This window comes from Podarcis filfolensis, assembly GCF_964270895.1.
Source record: "Podarcis filfolensis genome assembly, chromosome: 6".
Lineage (NCBI taxonomy): Eukaryota > Metazoa > Chordata > Lepidosauria > Squamata > Lacertidae > Podarcis > Podarcis filfolensis.
Genome location: NC_139609.1, coordinates 34,098,288 through 34,115,679, shown reverse-complemented (window position 1 = coordinate 34,115,679; position 17,392 = coordinate 34,098,288). Strand labels below are relative to the sequence as shown.

Genomic DNA, 17,392 nt, shown 5'->3' with positions numbered 1-17,392 from the left:
GGATACAAAAGGCACCCTGATGGACTAGACCAATGGCCCATCTTATTAAGCATCCTGTTCTCCCAAGGATCAACCAGATGCCTATGGGAAGACCGCAAGCAGGATGAGCACAACCACCTTAGTGAAAACCATGTCTTTGACAAACCTTACCTATCAATGTTGCCTGTATTTCCCCAGAATGACAGCTTTCAGTCAACAATCTTTCTATGTACACTGCTAATCAGCAACACCATGCTTGGCAAACACAGTGTTGGCTAACCCACACTGAGGTGAGGCTCAGCATTTATCATTCCCACTGAAAACCATCAAATGCCACAAAGCTTAGAAGGACAAAGTTCCATTAATCCTAGAATTAAAGTGTCTCATGCCAGCAGTTTTACATATGAAAGCACACCCCAGAAACTGATGGGAACTTATTTCATACCATTAAATTATTTTGCAAAGTATTTTTTCCTGAATTGAGGATTTCTGTAGCCTTGCAGTGGTTGAACAAGAATCACAAACAGGCGCTGACAATTTGCAGAGTTGACGTTTTCTTTTAACCCAGAATGGCTATCATAGGTAGGCTAGTGGATATTTTTGGTTTCAAGGCTAGAAATTTGTTAACACAGCTATTTAAGTAACTATCACAAATACTAAAGCTCCCATTAGCCCACTTCCTTTGAAGTTGAGAAATGTATTCAAATACATTTTAAAAGAAACCCAGTAATATTTTATAAACCACTTGATTTCATAAACATTCCTAGCAGCTATGAACCAACCTGAACACTTCGAAGAAGATCCGTAATAATTTCTGCTGCATGTTGGCATCTGTCTGGAGGTCCTGTGATTTGGGCTATTCTGTCTGGAGTTGTTCCATCATCTGGAAGAGGAATGGAACATTAAAACAAATTTCCTTTAAAAATTAGGAGAAAACCTCTGAATTTTATGTCATGTACATATAGGCAGTTCACCTGGTTTGAACTGTATCCTCACACCAGCATCATTCTGTATCTTTTTAATCATTTCTCCATTTCTTCCAATTACAATACCAACTGCAAATCTTGGAATTGGTACCTGAAGAAACAAAACAAATTTTCAGCAAATGTTTCAAAGCAATCAAAAGTATTTATCTAGGTTTAGGTCACTACTTTTGACACATCTCAAACATACAAGCAACCCACAATAAAGCCGCCGTGAAGAGGATTAGGTTAACAAAAGGTCAGAAAACAGTAGGAAATTTAATAGCTGTACACCAGGCTTCCTCAACCTCGGCCCTCCAAATGTTTTTGGCCCACAACTCCCATGATCCCTAACTAGCAGGACTAGTAAGGAATGATGGGAATTGTAGTCTCAAAACATCTGGAGGGCCGAGGTTGAGGAAGCCTGCTGTAAACCTTTCCAAGCTATTTTTCTAACAAAATATTTAATACAACCCATAAGTAACATAACCATTATGTTTTAGAGAAATAGTTCAATAATTGCCAAGAAGTTCATCGCTAAGTTTATAAGGGTCAAAAAATAAAATGAAAATCTGTTATTATTCTTTTTATTTATATCCTGTCCTTTCTCCTGGAAGAATCAAGGCGGCATACAGCTAAAACAGAAACAGCTAAAAACATAGGGGGGAAAGCAATCGCTAAAAATAAAATAAAAAATACATTAATAGTATATACAAGCATCTCATTACATACTTTCCTGCCCTTTATTCTAATTTGAAGAAAAAGAAGTGCTCTGAAAAAGACACATTTCATAAAATGTTCTCATTATACTCACATCTAATCCTTCATTTCCTCCTATTCTTGAGCCATATTCATTGCGCACCTCTCTAAAACCACCTTGATCACGAATTAGGTCCAAAACCATTTCCTTGGCTTGCTAAAAGAGAATGAGGTACAATTCAGATGCAGGAACATTATATAAAGGAACATTATTTTTTAAAATTAAAATATCATCTTACTTGAACTTTGTAAGGATCTCCTGTGATTCTAAGAGGTTTGTCTGCTCCAGTGTTCTGTGGTCCATCTTGAATCATTACCATTTTTACACCAGCTCTCTCCTATATTCAACAAAAGTAATCTGTACAGATCATGCAAATTTAGTACTTTAATGCATTTGCCCACAAATTAATTTTTTTCAGCTTACCTGAAGTTGCTTTATTGTCTCTCCACCTTTTCCAATAACTAATCCTGCTTTGCTAGCTGGAATCATAATTTCCTGGACTGCATTTCCTGGACCATCCCCATGATGGAATCCTGGCGTAGGCCTTCCTTTTTCAACTATCTGATCAAGTAATCTCTTTGCAGACCTTGAAAAATATACAATTTATAATAGTGGCAAGACTGGGGGAAAACATAACTGGAACAAACAGCAGAGTAAAATGGGTGATGGCTAACTAGAAAAGCAAGTAATCTGCTTAACAGTAAATGAAAATCTGTGACTCTTTACAGTGCCCACAGCACTTCCATTTAGGAAGGAGGACAAGAAACATGTCATTGAGTATAAGCAGCACGGATGCAAAAAGAAAAAGGCAGGGCATGCAGATGATCGAAAACACAGAACATGAAGATCTGCAGAATAGTGCAGATAAGAGAAAGGTAGGTTAAAATGTACTGGATATACCTAGGGGGAAACCTCAAACTATACAAGTTTAGCCATGCCTAAACAATGATCATTCTTCACCTAGGACACCAGAAAGTAATTTCTGACATAGCACACTATGCTCTTTAACATACAGAACCATAATTAAAAACACATCAGTCTATTTGAAAGTTTTAAGCGAACACTTACTGTACTGACTCTGGGGTTCCAGTTAACATGCAAGATCTTTCAGGCATGCCACCACTATCTATAAAATGGAAATAGTACAGAATTAATACTACTAAAGAAAGAAATCAGTAGCTAGCAATTATGCATTAACTGAATTACACATTCAAAAGGTACTCAAAATCAATTGTCCATAATGTATCCAAATTTTAACCCATTACTTGTTCCCAAAATAGTTTCTCCTAAAGAGTGGAAAATAACATTACTTGCTTGTGTTCCATACTTTTCATTAATAGAACAGGAAATGAAATAGTTACCAGGTGCAATCTGTATTTTGCATCCAGATTCTTGCTGTATGCGAGAAATCTGTTCTCCTCCTCTGCCAATTACTTGAAAAATGGACAAACAAACCAGAATTATTGCACGAATTGCACTCAGTATATTTTAATTACTTTATAGCAAGGTTACACTACTTACTGAATCCAACCATTCCATCAGGAACTTTGTATTCTTCTGTCATTACAGACCTGAAAAAATAACAAAAACTATACTGCACCTTGCTTGGAATTCTCTCAATAAACTTCAGAATTATATTGTGTTATCTAGTTCCTATTAGTTTTTTTTTCTTTGCCAGATTTGTAGTTTTGCAAGCCTACAAATGATAGTAATTTTATCAGTAGCCAATTATTTTAAATGAATAGGTACAATAATATCAATACTTTGCATAGATTTGAATTTCATAATCACTACATGTGATTTAAGGCAGAGGTTTGCACAAGAGGACTTCCACTTATGCAACAGGATTTTACCTTGCTCTTCTCCATCCTGCATCCCCCTACATGCCTCTAAAATTTACTCTGGTTTTCCCCAACATGCAAGAGCAGATTTGGGGGCATGTAGGAGGAAGGAGAGGAAGGTTAAGCCCCACTGTGTGAGTGGAGAGCTATTCTGCTCACACAAGAACAGCAATGGACAATTTGTGACCATTTGCTGGGGATGCAGGAGAAAACATGGTCAGGTGGAGATGCCTCTGAGTCCACATAAATAGAAAATAGCCCAGTCTACTTTTAATTTAAATACAGAAGTCACAAATAACAGCAAATATATGAAAAGCATATGTAAAGAGAAAGAAAAGATTGGGGAAATGTAATAAAGCTACATGCATGATCTATCCTACAATGCAGGAGGAAATTCACTAATGAACACGTTCTTTTCGTTTACCTTTTCAAACGAACCCTATCAAGCTGATTTAAGCCTTATTTCTTGTCCTTAAACATAGTAACACCTTTACTGATCCAAGCTATTTTGAAAGAGGCAATGATTTCTCTGTCATGCTGAACTGACTGGCATCTTATTTTCAAAGAGATTTGAGTAGCAATGACAGATTTGCTTACATTGCCATCAAAGTAATGAATAACATCCTGATTCAATTTTAGCTGAAGGCAGTAAGAGAACGTTGGTTTAATATGGATGGCATATTTTTAAAAATCATACTTTTTGGAAAGTGGCATGGTTACTCTAAGAAACCACACACACATGCTACATTATTAATCAGTTGCCTGTTTCTAAAATATGCCTTGAAGGCTCAGATTTGTAGCTCACACAGCTAAGCATCCAATCCTGTACAATGCTTGCTTAGAGGTATGTAATAAGCACAAATATACCAACTGTAAGGGAGTAATACTATACACATTAGCTGAAATAAAGCAAGCTGATGCAAGTTAAACTGGTGTAAAGTTACACCAGATCCAAATTTCCTGGCAGTTTTTAGGTCTATTCAAAAGGGACAAATTAAATTTGCAAAGTCGATGAATTAACATACTGGAGTCATTCCTGCTTGGGATTGTTATATGCAATTTTGAAGTACTTTTCCGAGCACAATTCAAAGTGTTGGTGCTGACCTTTAAAGCCCTAAACGGCCTCGGTCCAGTATACCTGAAGGAGCGTCTCCACCCCCATCGTTCTGCCCGGATGCTGAGGTCCAGCGCCGAGGGCCTTCTGGCGGTTCCCTCATTGCGAGAAGCAAAGCTACAGGGAACCAGGCAGAGGGCCTTCTCGGTAGTGGCGCCCGCCCTGTGGAACGCCCTTCCAGCAGATGTCAAAGCGATAAACAACTACCTGACATTCAGAAGGCATCTTAAGGCAGCCCTGTTCAGGGAAGTTTTTAACGTGTGATATTTTACTGTATTTTTGGTTTTTATGGAAGCCGCCCAGAGTGGCTGGGGAGGCCCAGCCAGATGGGCGGGGTATAAATAATAAATTATTATTATTATTATTATTATTATTATTATTATTATTACTACTACTACTACTACTACTACTACTTTTATAAATTTTTGGGAGAAGTCAATATGAACAGTTACATCTTAGAAGAATCAGAAAAAAGTATCCTACCTCTGTTGCTGATGCATGGGTGGCATCTGATTTCCAAAGGCTAAAATAAATATATACGATAAATATTTTAATTCCATTAAATGCTCTGGAATAAATGACAACGGGTGCAACACACAGCCTACCATATGAACAATTTGCATATATATTAACTTTTTTCATCTCGCCCATTCAACCCAAAGTATCACAACTACAATTACAATCCTAAACTCATGTAGTGGGAGTAATCCTCACTGAACTCAACAGATAGAGGTGGGTAAGACGGCACTATAATTATCTCACACGGGGGAAATACAGCACTGGGTACAATAGTTGAGGTCAGACAGAGAACCAAACCATGAATTGATGATTGAACAAGCCTAGAATGAGACATAGGCTTAGGTTTTTGTCCTGTCGTATGCCCAGTGTAACCATTTCCTTCCAACTCTGCTGATAGCTGAGAAGCAAACTATGACTGAGGCTTCACAAGGTATATCTGGATTGCAAATCAATATCAAACCCTGGTATGCATGGAAAACAGACATAATCTGCCAGCCAGAAAGTAAAGACAAATTATAGATTGCTACAAACTGAGAAGAAATGAATTAGGTCAAGAATACAAGGATAGGAGAGCAAGGACCAAGCTCACTGTTTTTCCTACTCTTATGTAAAACTTCCCCCCTCTCTCCCTACCCTTATACAGCGCATTATTATGAAGTAAGATCAATGGAACTTGTCTCTTCAGTGGGCAGAACATTTTTGCCTTCACCTTTAAGGTTTCTTCTCCTATCCCAATGAATAAGTAGTCAATAAACACGCATTAGGATTTTCTTTGTGTTGGGGTAGCACACTATATGTACTTAGGTATGAACAATCACCAACCCAAAGTCCTATCTCCCACTCTCTTTTGAAGCAAGGGGTACGAGTTGCATGTGGCTTGCCACTTTAGTAACAGAATATCACTGGCTCTATCCAACACTGCAGCTTCACTAGCACAAGATATTGCAGTGTTAGCAAGAAAACGTCCCTCTCCTGTTCCCTTCCACAAGATCAGCTCCAGAGTTTGGGGAACCCACTGGAGCAGATGGATGGGGCAGAAGATAGGAAAACTAAGTCCTGTTATGCCAGTGTGGAACCCTGATGCCACTGCATTGGATAGAATTACCTTCCCTTGGTTTTTGTTTTTTTTTAACAGCAGCTGATACTTCCTGTAATAGCAGCATTGGATTTAATTTGTTATTGCTAGCCTTTCCAGCTGTAATACTTTGGGTTGTTTTTAATGCTGCTAGTTCACTCGCACAATGGCACTCCTCCCCTGTAGTCCACAATGCACCCCAACCCTAAAAACCTTCTCCAGGAGGTTGGAGAACCCTCCAGAACAGATTGTAGGGCACAGGTGAGAGAAGAGGCAGGGGAAGTCAGTTGAGCAAGCAGAACTCTGCTGGTGTAGTGCTGGATACAACCCATTATTATTTTGTATTTTGCTCCTTACCAATAGTAACTTTCTTTTTTTGTTACGCATATTATTGATAGGGTCCATATTCAACTGTTTAAAATCTAGGGCTCCAAAAAAGTAAAAGGAGATCCTGTATGCCTTGAAAGATCACAGCAAACATTCAGTATATCGAGTTTTCAATTATTTCCCTTCCTGACTCCCAAAATCTGTTCTAGAGGATTGTGGCACCTGTCCGCTACTGTATGGAAGGTGAATGGCGGATTTCTGAGGAATAAATGGGATGGTTCCATAAAGTGTGGTCTCTCAAGGATGAATCCTGGGACTTGCACTTTATACTTGTTCATAAATGACCTGGAGAAGTGAGGCAGCCAGGTTTGCATAACATCAAATTGTTGACTCCGGTCTGTGAAAAAGGCAAGCTCCATTCTAGAAATCATTACCAGCCCATATTGCAATGCCTTCAATTCAAATGCACTTGGAATAGTGCGTACCTGTTCACCTTCCTTGAGGCCAGAGGTGAGATGCACTGTGGGGTTTTTATTGTTCCTGCTGCTGTTTGTATGTTTTCATGATGACCTAAAGTGTTAACTGTTTTGTTTTTATATGCTTATTTTGGTTATAATGCATATGTATGCCATATATCATTTGGCTGAAAGGCAGGGTATAAAAATTCAAAAGAAAGTTCTGATCATCACAACTACAAAGGGGTATTGCAGAGCTGGAAGTTTCAAGAAAGGGCAACCAAGATGATCATGGAGCCGAAACACTGTCCTACAAGGGAACTTACAACATTTGAGTGTTTATAGCAGGCATAGGGATGATGGGAGTTGTAGTCTGACGGGCTCTTAAAGAATGCTGCTGCTCCCAAGAGGACTGCCTGCTGAGGGCCTCTTTCCACCTGGCTTGGGGCGGGGCTTGACAGGCTTCAGAAGGACTGCAGCTGCTGCTCAGCAGAGGGTTCCTCTTTTAATTTTTATCTGTGTTGTTTTAAATAAGAATCTTGGCTGTCAGCCCTCGACCCTGCCTTGCTGGCCTTTTCCCATCTGGCCTGGGAGAGTGGAGTGCTGACTGACTCCAGCTACAAAAACTGTTGAACAGATTCTTGGGCTGGAATATTGTTTACAGGGGGGGGCGGGTTGAGAGAGCTTCTTGCAGTTATTAATATTATTATTGTATCTTTAGCTTTAGATCTTATGATTTACATGGAAATTGTTTCCATTTGGTTGTGTACATTTTGATGTGATTTTATTTATTGTTTATGACTTCTGTGATGTTTGTAATTATGTACCGTATTTTTCGCCCTATAGGGCGCACCGGCCCATAGGGTGCACCTAGTTTTTTGGGGGGGAAATAAAGAAAAAAATTTTTATTCCCCCCCCCAAGCCCGAGCTTCCCCTGACCCCCAGAACACGCTACTATCCACAAGCTCACCAGTTGGGGACCCAAGTTTGAGAAACACTGTACTAAAAAAAAGTTTCTCAACACTTTTACATTAGGCTGCTTTTACTTCTGTGCATTTCACAATATTAACCAACAGATAGAGACGCCTTGATGAATGACTAATTAATGTGCTTATCAGGCTTCCAGACTGCATTTCTCACACACCAAAAGATGTGCTGCTCTATACAATAATTGCAACTATGGGTTGGAACAATGAACTATTAACAATAGGAAAATATAAACTAATGCCTTTCCACCGATACTTCTGTAAAGGTTAAGTGTAAGAACATAGTTGTTTCACTTTTCTTACAGAGCTCTTTGGAATGAAGTATAAAACAGTCCTCCAGTGAGCAGAAGACATCTTCCACACAAAGAAGGAAGCTTTTGGATCTAACAAAATATTTCCAAAGTAACTATCTGGTCTTTCAGAAGGCAAAAATAAAAGGAAAAATGGTTTTTAGTAAATTCACCACACCCCTCTCCTTCATAATGCTACACATATGAGAAACCTGCTCTAAATTCCACAGCAGAGTGGCAAATCAAAGACCTACTGTGCATACACAAATTCAAATTGATGCAAACCATACTCTGAACCTACGTCTTGCCCCAACTAGATACTGTGCTCAATCCTTTTATGCTGCAGCCATATATTGCTACCTGTCTCCCAAGCACCATTAAAGAACCTAGCTGCTCAATAAGCTTTAATATCTGTATTCTCTATTATAAGCAGCAGACAACAAGGCAAGGCATGGGATTATACTATAATGCCTTTTAACAACTTGTCTCATTGGGTACATTGCTAGTTAAGTTCAGCATAGTGTTAACCAATTATTATGGGAGGTATTTCTAAACATGATGGGAAGCACACATTTCAAATGCATTGAAAGAACATGCTGCAGTATCTACAACATTCTGAGGCACCCCTGCCCGTACGGGCCAGTCGTGTCTGACTCTAGGGTTGTGCGCCCATCTCACTTAAGAGGCCGGGGGCCAGCGCTGTCCGGAGACACTTCCGGGTCACGTGGCCAGCGTGACGAAGCTGCTCTGGCGAGCCAGCACCAGCGCAGCACACGGAAACGCCGTTTACCTTCCCGCTATAAAGCGGTACCTATTTATCTACTTGCACTTAAGGGTGCTTTCGAACTGCTAAGTGGGCAGGAGCTGGGACCGAAAGACGGGAACTCACCCCACCGCGGGGATTCGAACTGCCGACCATGCGATCAGCAAGCCCTAGGCACTGAGGTTTTACCCACAGCGCCACCCACATCCCCTCCTACAACATTCTATAACCCATTCTATAACATTTTTAATGGGCTACAACATTCTATAACCCATTAAAAATGTAACCTTACTTAACCAGTTCAGATTTTTATAATTGAACTCTAAACAAGTCTGCAGGCTTATAATGAAACCAATTATGCAGTAAGAAATTTCCTGTTGAAATTTTTACATATTTTTCTATTTGGGGTTTTCTATTAAAAGCAGCAGCATATTTAAAAACAGAACTCAGATAAGTCTCCTTCCAAATCCATGTAAGCAGCCACCCCATTGCTTTTGACCAAACATTGCAGAAGCTGACATCTGTCCACAAAAAAAGGGCTTTCAATCCCTTCCCTGTTACAGGTCCCTGCATCTCCTCAAAAAAACCTTTCCAAGGAGAAAGGTGTGATGTGAGAATATGTGAAAATCATGCAGAGGCACCTTGCGCAAACAAACTTCTGATGCAACACTGAATCCAACCCGCTGCCTAAATTTACTTTTAACCTTTTTACACTGGATATTTGGGCCCAACAAGATATAAAACATGATTAGAAGATAGGATTGAGCAAGAAAATATCCTCAAGAGGGATAATAGAAAACTATAGAATGTCCTTTCCCATATTTCCTCTTCTACATAAAAGGCTGCTACAAACTGAAAAGCGGTAATAAAATGTTGGATTAGCAGCTCACAAACAATCTGTCTATGGAAAGTGTACATCTGTCTCCTGGCTTGTCTTTTGCATCACTTCATGACGACTGCTCAAATGCTATGTTCACTTCTCACGTGTTGGTTACTTCCAAGACTGGATTATTGCAACGTGCTCTATGTGGGGTTTCCTTTGTGCTTGATACAGAAGCTACAGTTTAGTGTATAATGACTTGTCAGCATATAACACCTGTGGTGAGAGATCTGCCCTGGTTGTCAATTTGCTACCGGGTCAAGTTCAAGGTGTTACTATCACTTGGGACCAGTTTACTTACGAGATTGCCCTACCCAACATGTGTCCTCTTGATCGCTTTGATCGGCAGAATTGACACTAATACAGATGCCACATAATATCTGTTCTGCATTTGTATGAACTTGATCAGGCTTAGTGAGGCAGTGCGTACACTTTGGAACTCCCTGCCTATTGAGATCAAGAAGGCGTCTTCATTGTATTCTTTTCAGTGCTTGCTAAAATGATTCCTGTTTAGAGAAGTTCACCCAGATGCTTAGAAATCTGAGGGAGTTTTATTCTGTTTCAGCATTTTAACTTTTGTATTTTAACTTAAAGTAAGGTAGTAGATTTTTCTTGATTTTACTGTTTTAGCTTTTGTAAACTGTTTTTGAGTTTTCTAAACAATCAAATGGTGTATAGATTTTATTAAATAAATACATACAGTGGTTGTGTTTTTTTTTAAAGGGAGGTAAGGGCCAAAGCTCAGCAGCAGACCCATGGTATCTCAATAGTAGGAAAAAACTACTGCCTAAAGCCTTGGGGGCAGCCACTGACAGTTACTAAAGACAATACTGTTCTATGGATACATGTTCTGACTCATTACAGCATATCTTCCTGAGTAAAAAACCCTGCCAGCTACCACTTTTTAACTATCTAACGTTTGGTTCATTTCAAAACTATATTCCTTTTATTAATATGAATATTCTGTTTTTAAAAATCAAATACTGACCGATTCAGAAAGACTCCTTCCACTCCTATTTAAGATAGCTCTCCCACAAACAGAATCCCTATATACAACACATGTGGTGCAGTTTCAAAAGTGGTTTGTATTGCAGATCTAATTACTGCTTCTAGGGATAGAGGCACAAGACCACCCAGCAACTCTGCTGCATGAACTCAACCACTATGAGCACATAAACACTGGTATATCATAATTATGTATAGAATAGAATACTAAACACTTGCTTTGACAAGTACACTTAAGAGCTGACCACAAGGTAAAAACATACTTACAATCATTATTTGGAGGAGCAACTTTCTTAGGCTCTGGTTGATCTGCAAAAGTAAGATTTTTTAAATGTTTTTTGTCACAAAGATAGGCAATTTAAATAAATGGTTGTTCCAGAAGTGCAAAATGCAACTTGTCCAATGCATTTTAGCATGTTTTTGAAATTTCAGGGAATAGGTCATCTAAACAAGGAAAAATCTTATATGTTTAACACTTGGTTAGTATAGTCAGGGGGGAAAAATGCAAAGTACTTCCATTTATCAGATAAACTGTTCAAGGTTTAATAAGGCACGCAGGTTTAAACACACTATTACGGATGTCCAGGTCACTAAAACATAACTAACAAACATTTAGCTGTATTATTAGTAATTTGACACTAAAGCTAATGATGCTTCTGTAACAAAAACTGAAAAGACCACCATTGTGAGAAATAATCATTTTACAATTATATCTGACAACGACCACAATACTAAATAGAAAATCAAAATTTAAGATTCAACCAACACATAGCAATACAATCTCAATCTGGGAACTGTCATACAGACTTCCTAACCAAATACTGAAAATTTCACGGCATAAGACGTCAAAACAGCAGATTCAAAGCCACTACCATCACTACCATCCAAATCCGTTTAGTATGAGTGAAAGTCGTAAATAACTGATATCTGATAAAAATTACCTCAAATGTTTCCGTCCCACCCCATATTCAGGAATATATGATGAACCACCATTATTAAGTGCAGTAAAAGTCAGACACATATTCCAAGAAATATTTGTGTCATCCATTTCAAAAGATCCACTAGTTCATTTCACGTTTACATACTAAACACAGGTAATAAATAAAAATTCCTGCCTTTAAAAGGAGAGGGCATTCCCTCCCAGTGTGTTGTACTGCTCGGACTTGTCCAAGAGCCATCTACACATAAAATAAAAAGAATACATTACATACATCATTTGAAGCATCATTAGCTCATTTTTGAATATTAAAAACCTCACTAATAATAAAAGGCACTTTAATAAAGTACACAAGTACTCCTTGTCAAGAGCCTTAGAAATTTTCTGTAAACAAAATTATAATCCATCAAAACCTACATTCTCCTCCAAGGTCAGAAACTGTCTTCATGAATTAAAAAAAATATTACACAATGCTTTGCTTTTAGAAGATAAACATATTAAACCCTGTTAAGCCCACAAAAGCTTTTTAAAATTAAAAAATGCTACACATTTCAGTAACATGTTTTAAAAACAAACAAAAGGTTCAAGCAAGTTAGAGGAAGACATTTCTCCATATATTTCAATGCTTGTCTTTTTAATGAAATAACTACATTTTAAAATGTTGTGCCTGCACAATGTAACTTATATACCAAACCACCAGGTTTGAAAAAGATTAACAAATGAGCATTCTCCATATAAATTAGAGGAGCTGTTAATCCTCTGTCACAAATATTTCAACACTGTGCTTCTGATGCATTTTAAATAATACATATTTTACCTACCTTAGGTTTTTAGTTATGTCTAAAAGATCATATCCATGTTGAAGATGGACTATTCTACCTTCTAACCAATAACCATGATTAAAGTAATGCAGAAAGGCTAAACTAACTCATGCACTCACACACACACTATCAGTTTATAATTTTTAGAATTGAATATATTAGCATCTTATATACTGATTGACAGCATACCTCCATCTTCAAGAGGTCTTTTTTGTCCTCCATAACTGTAATCATTTGAATTCACAGATGTTCCAGATTCATTTCCAATTTTTGCTGCAATCTGAAAGAAAAGCAAAGGCAAGCATATCAAGTCTTTTTTTTTTTTACTATGTTGTAAAAAGTAATGTGTCAAAGAATGATTTTTTTTACACTTGCTGTAACAGATACCTTACATCATACATTAATATGTTGTCAAGCATTAAATTACACTAAACACAAGTTGTCTAACTATGATTTTTGCTCTGGGAGGCCACCATTTGAAGATCAGGGCAAACCTTTATATTAAGAGAAGAACTGGTGTCAGCTTAACTGGAAGAATCAGACATGCAAGTGTTGAAATACAACAGCAACCAATTATGTTATCAGAAGTTAGTGTGCTTGCTTGTGTCAGGCACAAACACGCAAGCAATTTCTTATAGAACCGCATACCATATAGAAGCTAACAGTGAATTGCTTGCTATTTTGCCCAAATGATTAATTTAAAGGGAATTGGCTTTTAAAACAATATAGTGAGGGTGCCTGTCTAAAGTCAAAGTGCAGTGTTATAAATGCTCCTCCTTCTCCAAGGTGTAAACTGGCCCCAAGCCAGTGTATAGATACTTCATATAGTAATTGCAGTAAATCTTCCAAAGGTTAATGTCAGCGAAGATCCTTTTGAAATATCAAGCAGTGCATGTGCTTAGATCAGTGCTTGGATTTAAGTATGGGATTGATGGTGGCTAATAAACTGCAGTTGAACACTGACAAGATAAAACTCTGATTTGTATATGCCCATGTCTGGAGACTTAGGTATACAGCCTGTGCTACAACAAAACAAAAAATTTTTTCTTTCCAGTAGCACCTTAAAGACCAACTAAGTTAGTTCTTGGTATGAGCTTTCGTGTGCATGCACACTTCGTCAGATACCTGCACACGAAAGCTCATACCAAGAACTAACTTAGTTGGTCTTTAAGGTGCTACTGGAAAGAAAAATTTTTTTGTTTTGTTTTGACTATGGCAGACCAACACGGCTACTTACCTGTAACTAGCCTGTGCTACATTCTCCTTGAAAGAAGAGATGCAATTTCGGGGTATTCTTTGATCTAGCATTGTCACAAGAGGCACAGGTAGCATGAGCGACACAAAGTGTCTTTTTAAAAGCTATAACTGTTCCTGGACATGGATAGTCTGACCATAGTGACCCATGCTCTGGTGACCTACTGACTGGGTTACTGTAATGCGCCGTGCATGGTTCTATCCCTTGAAGACAATCCAGAAACTTAAGTTAGGGCAGAATGTAGCTGCTCTCTCTCTCTTTACTGGATAGACGGAATGACACCACAGTGATTCTAAGAGTTACATTAGCGGTTTATTCACTTCAAAACACAATTCAAAGTGCTGATGCCTATCTTTTCAACTCTAAGCAGCTCATCACCAAAATACCTAAAGGAACATATCCACCAATGCCAGGCTGCCAGGGTGTTTAGATCCTCCAAGGTGGGTTTTCAGTTCTATAACCAGGGCAATTTCCACTATGTGGTGCCATACCTTAGTTGTGCTGCAGTAAAGCCTTTGCTGTGGTGGCACTGCATACATGGAATGCTCTCCTAAGACTTATGATTGGAGCTCAAGCAATCATGATTTCAGCACCTGGTCAAAACATACCTATTTGCGTCCAGGTATTTTAATAAGTTGGTAATTGATCATCTCACTCTATTTTAACTGCCTTATATGGTTTACCATTTTATTGTTGTATGGTGGATTATTTTATGTTCTCTACTCTACCTGAGAATCAATAGATAAAAGGTAGGTAATTAGCATTTTTAATGACTAAAATGAAATTAATTTAAGATCCTGTAAATCTGGGTTCTCCTGTTTTAAAAACAAGAGCAAAAGTCTTATTTATTCACAAGTAAATGAGTTCAGTGGAACTTTTCCCCATCTAATAGACCCCATTTCAGGAGAACTTACTTTTGAGCGTGTTTAGAATTGCATTATTTAATATCACAGCCGAAATGAAATACAACTTAATTGGCTCAGGCTTATATTTGAATGTTCCCTTCATCTCCTTCTCCCCTATGATTCTCTCTTTATTTTAGTTTGAAAGAAACAAGTCTGACAGTTCAAATCCCGTCTCAAAGCAGAAAGAAATTACAGTACAAGGTGAAAGACAAGTAGGGAGTGTGCAAACCCAAGAGTCTTGACAGAGTCATTTATGTAACTCTGAATTATGGCATGTTGCTGTATCTGAGCCACCTCAGTGTGCTAGATTTGGGATAGGAATGAGTTACACATTATACTACTCCAAGCTGCCCTTAGTCAAGAATTTTTTGTTGTTGTAAGCATGCATTAAAAGCACTCTCACAACCTTATTGTCTTGTTTTTAAAATGTACCAACACCTCATTTTCAAGATTATATCTTCAGCCACTAAGAAGATAACTAATCTAAAATAACAGCCATTCTGCATCTAAAAAAAATGTGTAGAATGGTTCATCTATTAGTGTATATGAAAGAGTGCAGCTATAAAGAATCCACGTCTTTCTCTTTTTATAAACGAGTATATTCAGTCATCTATGAGGTAAGGTGGTAGTGTTGGGCCCTGAAAATTTAGCTTCATACTACAGTTTATAAATTATTTTGCCACTTCCTCTCCGTTAACAAAACTACACCAACAATTTACTGGATTCAGTACTATCCTCCTTGCCTTACCTCACCCACTTGCAAAGAAGAGGACTGTGATCCTGTCTTGCTGGAGCTTTCAGTTTGTATGAAACGTTTGAACAAAGATATTGGCAACTGCTGAAGGCAAAGAACTCTTAACCAAATGCTTTAATTCTCTTTGCTTTTATAAATTAGTAAGAGATGTGGTTCCTAGATCAAACTTTTCTGAATTTGGGCTGGTTGTTACATCTAACTGGTCTAAGTAAGTTGCTAGGAAACAAGAAAGCTTAAGGCAACTAAATAAATGGAAGGGAAGCATAGTTGCTAAAAATGGTGGCAATTATCTTCAACCGTCAAGTAGGAAGCCAATTCTTTTTCCCCGACTGCCCCAAACCACACAACCAGGACAGAGACACTTCAGTCAGGACTAGTTGACAACTATTGTATTTCAAATAACCTCTTACAGAATCGAAAGGGAGTCTTTTTTCTGATTTAGAAAATGCTCTTATCTCACCTATACAGCAGGCGACTGAAAAAAATTAATCTAAAAAACTTATGGGGTCATATAAAGTGATATAGAAACAACACCTTCTAATTATTATGTGAACAAGAGGAAAGGAAAGAGTGGACCAGCTACCTTATTAGGCAACAATTTCTATTTTATAAAAGCGGTGTTTCGGGTTTCTCCGTGTTGTGCGACTGTGTAAAAAAATATATTAGGGAAACCCTGAACTGTGAGTAAAAGGGAGGACAAAAATATCCCAAGTAAAGAGGCGGAAACTCAAGTAAAGGGTGCCTCGGCCATACAAGAGGCTACCCCCCCCTTGAGGACGAGCGCTAATTCCTCCCTCATCCTGCGCAGTGGAAACTATTCATCAAACGATGAAAATCGCTACAAGTACAGGTATTGCACGCGGGGAAGGAAGGAGACGGTCCTCGTGGACGAAGAGCGAGCGAGGTGGAAGTTGGGGGAAATCAGAAATGCCGACCCACCCGCCTCTTTCTCTCTGGGTTGGTGGTGCACGTAGAGAGGACGCCGCCATTACGGGAAGGCGGCTTGAGAGGGGGGGAAAAGGACCCCGAGGAAGAAATTCCCTCATAATCCGAGGGATGGTGTCTCTCAAATCTCACTTCCCTCCCTCGTTCCCGTGAGGCGCGAATGGAACCGAGGCGCCACAGGACTTTCTCTTTCCACCCCCTTTTTTTAGTCACTGAGGGAACTACGACGCCCCTGCCCGAAAAGTCCTCTCGAAGGCCCACGGAACAAAAAACCGCCTCAGCTCCTAACGGAGGGAGCGCCTCTGGCGGCCTACGGGACGGCGGTGGTGGTGGTGGGGCGTGCCCCGCTCGCCCTTGCGCAGGACGCCGAGCGACGGAGGGGCGAATTGGGCGGCCTGCTTGAAAAAGCCTGGCGGGCCAGGCCGGCCTGGGAAGCGGCACCCATTGCCCGGTGCCGACGATACACACCTGCCTAGCCCGTTGCAGCGCGTCTTTAAAAGCATCATTGACTGCCCCGCCACCTCCTCCGCCTCCCCCGGGCGCGCCCGAAGAAGGAGGGGGTACCGTAGAGTAATCCGCCATGTCCGCTTCGCCGCTTCCTACCGCGCTCTCTGCCTGCCAAGAAAGAAAGAAAATGGCGGCGGGCGGGAGCCTTTCACATTCCTGCGTCGCATCGTGTTCCACGAGAGGAGGGCGGGGGGTGGGGAGGGGGAGGAGGCGCGCGGCAAAAGCTCGCGAGACGTCTATGAAAAGGGCATGAGATTTCAAGGCGGGAAGGTAAAAAAAGGGAGGGGGGAAAGCTTTTGAAGAGGGAAAAGG

The 17,392-nt window shown here is 39.5% G+C and overlaps 1 protein-coding gene across 42 annotated transcripts in view; it reads right to left on the bottom strand.

Moving 5' to 3' along the window:
• The window catches only part of FUBP1 (far upstream element binding protein 1), a 31,395-nt gene extending 14,006 nt beyond the window's left edge, over positions 1-17,389 (bottom strand). For 11 of the 42 annotated variants that reach the window (XR_014549722.1, XR_014549723.1, XR_014549724.1 and 8 more), the window contains exons 1-13: positions 17,042-17,261; positions 12,904-12,994; positions 12,072-12,134; positions 11,224-11,265; positions 5,140-5,179; positions 3,223-3,272; positions 3,063-3,134; positions 2,770-2,827; positions 2,125-2,287; positions 1,940-2,038; positions 1,756-1,857; positions 954-1,056; positions 762-862 (exon numbers count right to left, since the gene is read on the bottom strand). Coding sequence is in view for 25 of the 42 variants with exons in the window: in XM_083620952.1 (XP_083477078.1) it covers positions 762-862; positions 954-1,056; positions 1,756-1,857; positions 1,940-2,038; positions 2,125-2,287; positions 2,770-2,827; positions 3,063-3,134; positions 3,223-3,272; positions 5,140-5,179; positions 11,224-11,265; positions 12,072-12,134; positions 12,904-12,994; positions 17,042-17,155 (1,098 nt within the window). In the remaining 17 variants the exon portion in view is untranslated. Of the gene's footprint in view, positions 1-761; positions 863-953; positions 1,057-1,755; positions 1,858-1,939; positions 2,039-2,124; positions 2,288-2,769; positions 2,828-3,062; positions 3,135-3,222; positions 3,273-5,139; positions 5,180-11,223; positions 11,266-12,071; positions 12,135-12,903; positions 12,995-17,041 lie in introns of all 42 variants that reach the window. The other 31 variants (XR_014549712.1, XR_014549713.1, XR_014549714.1 and 28 more) reach the window with 6 other exon arrangements.
• Between the last annotated feature and the right edge of the window lie 3 nt (positions 17,390-17,392).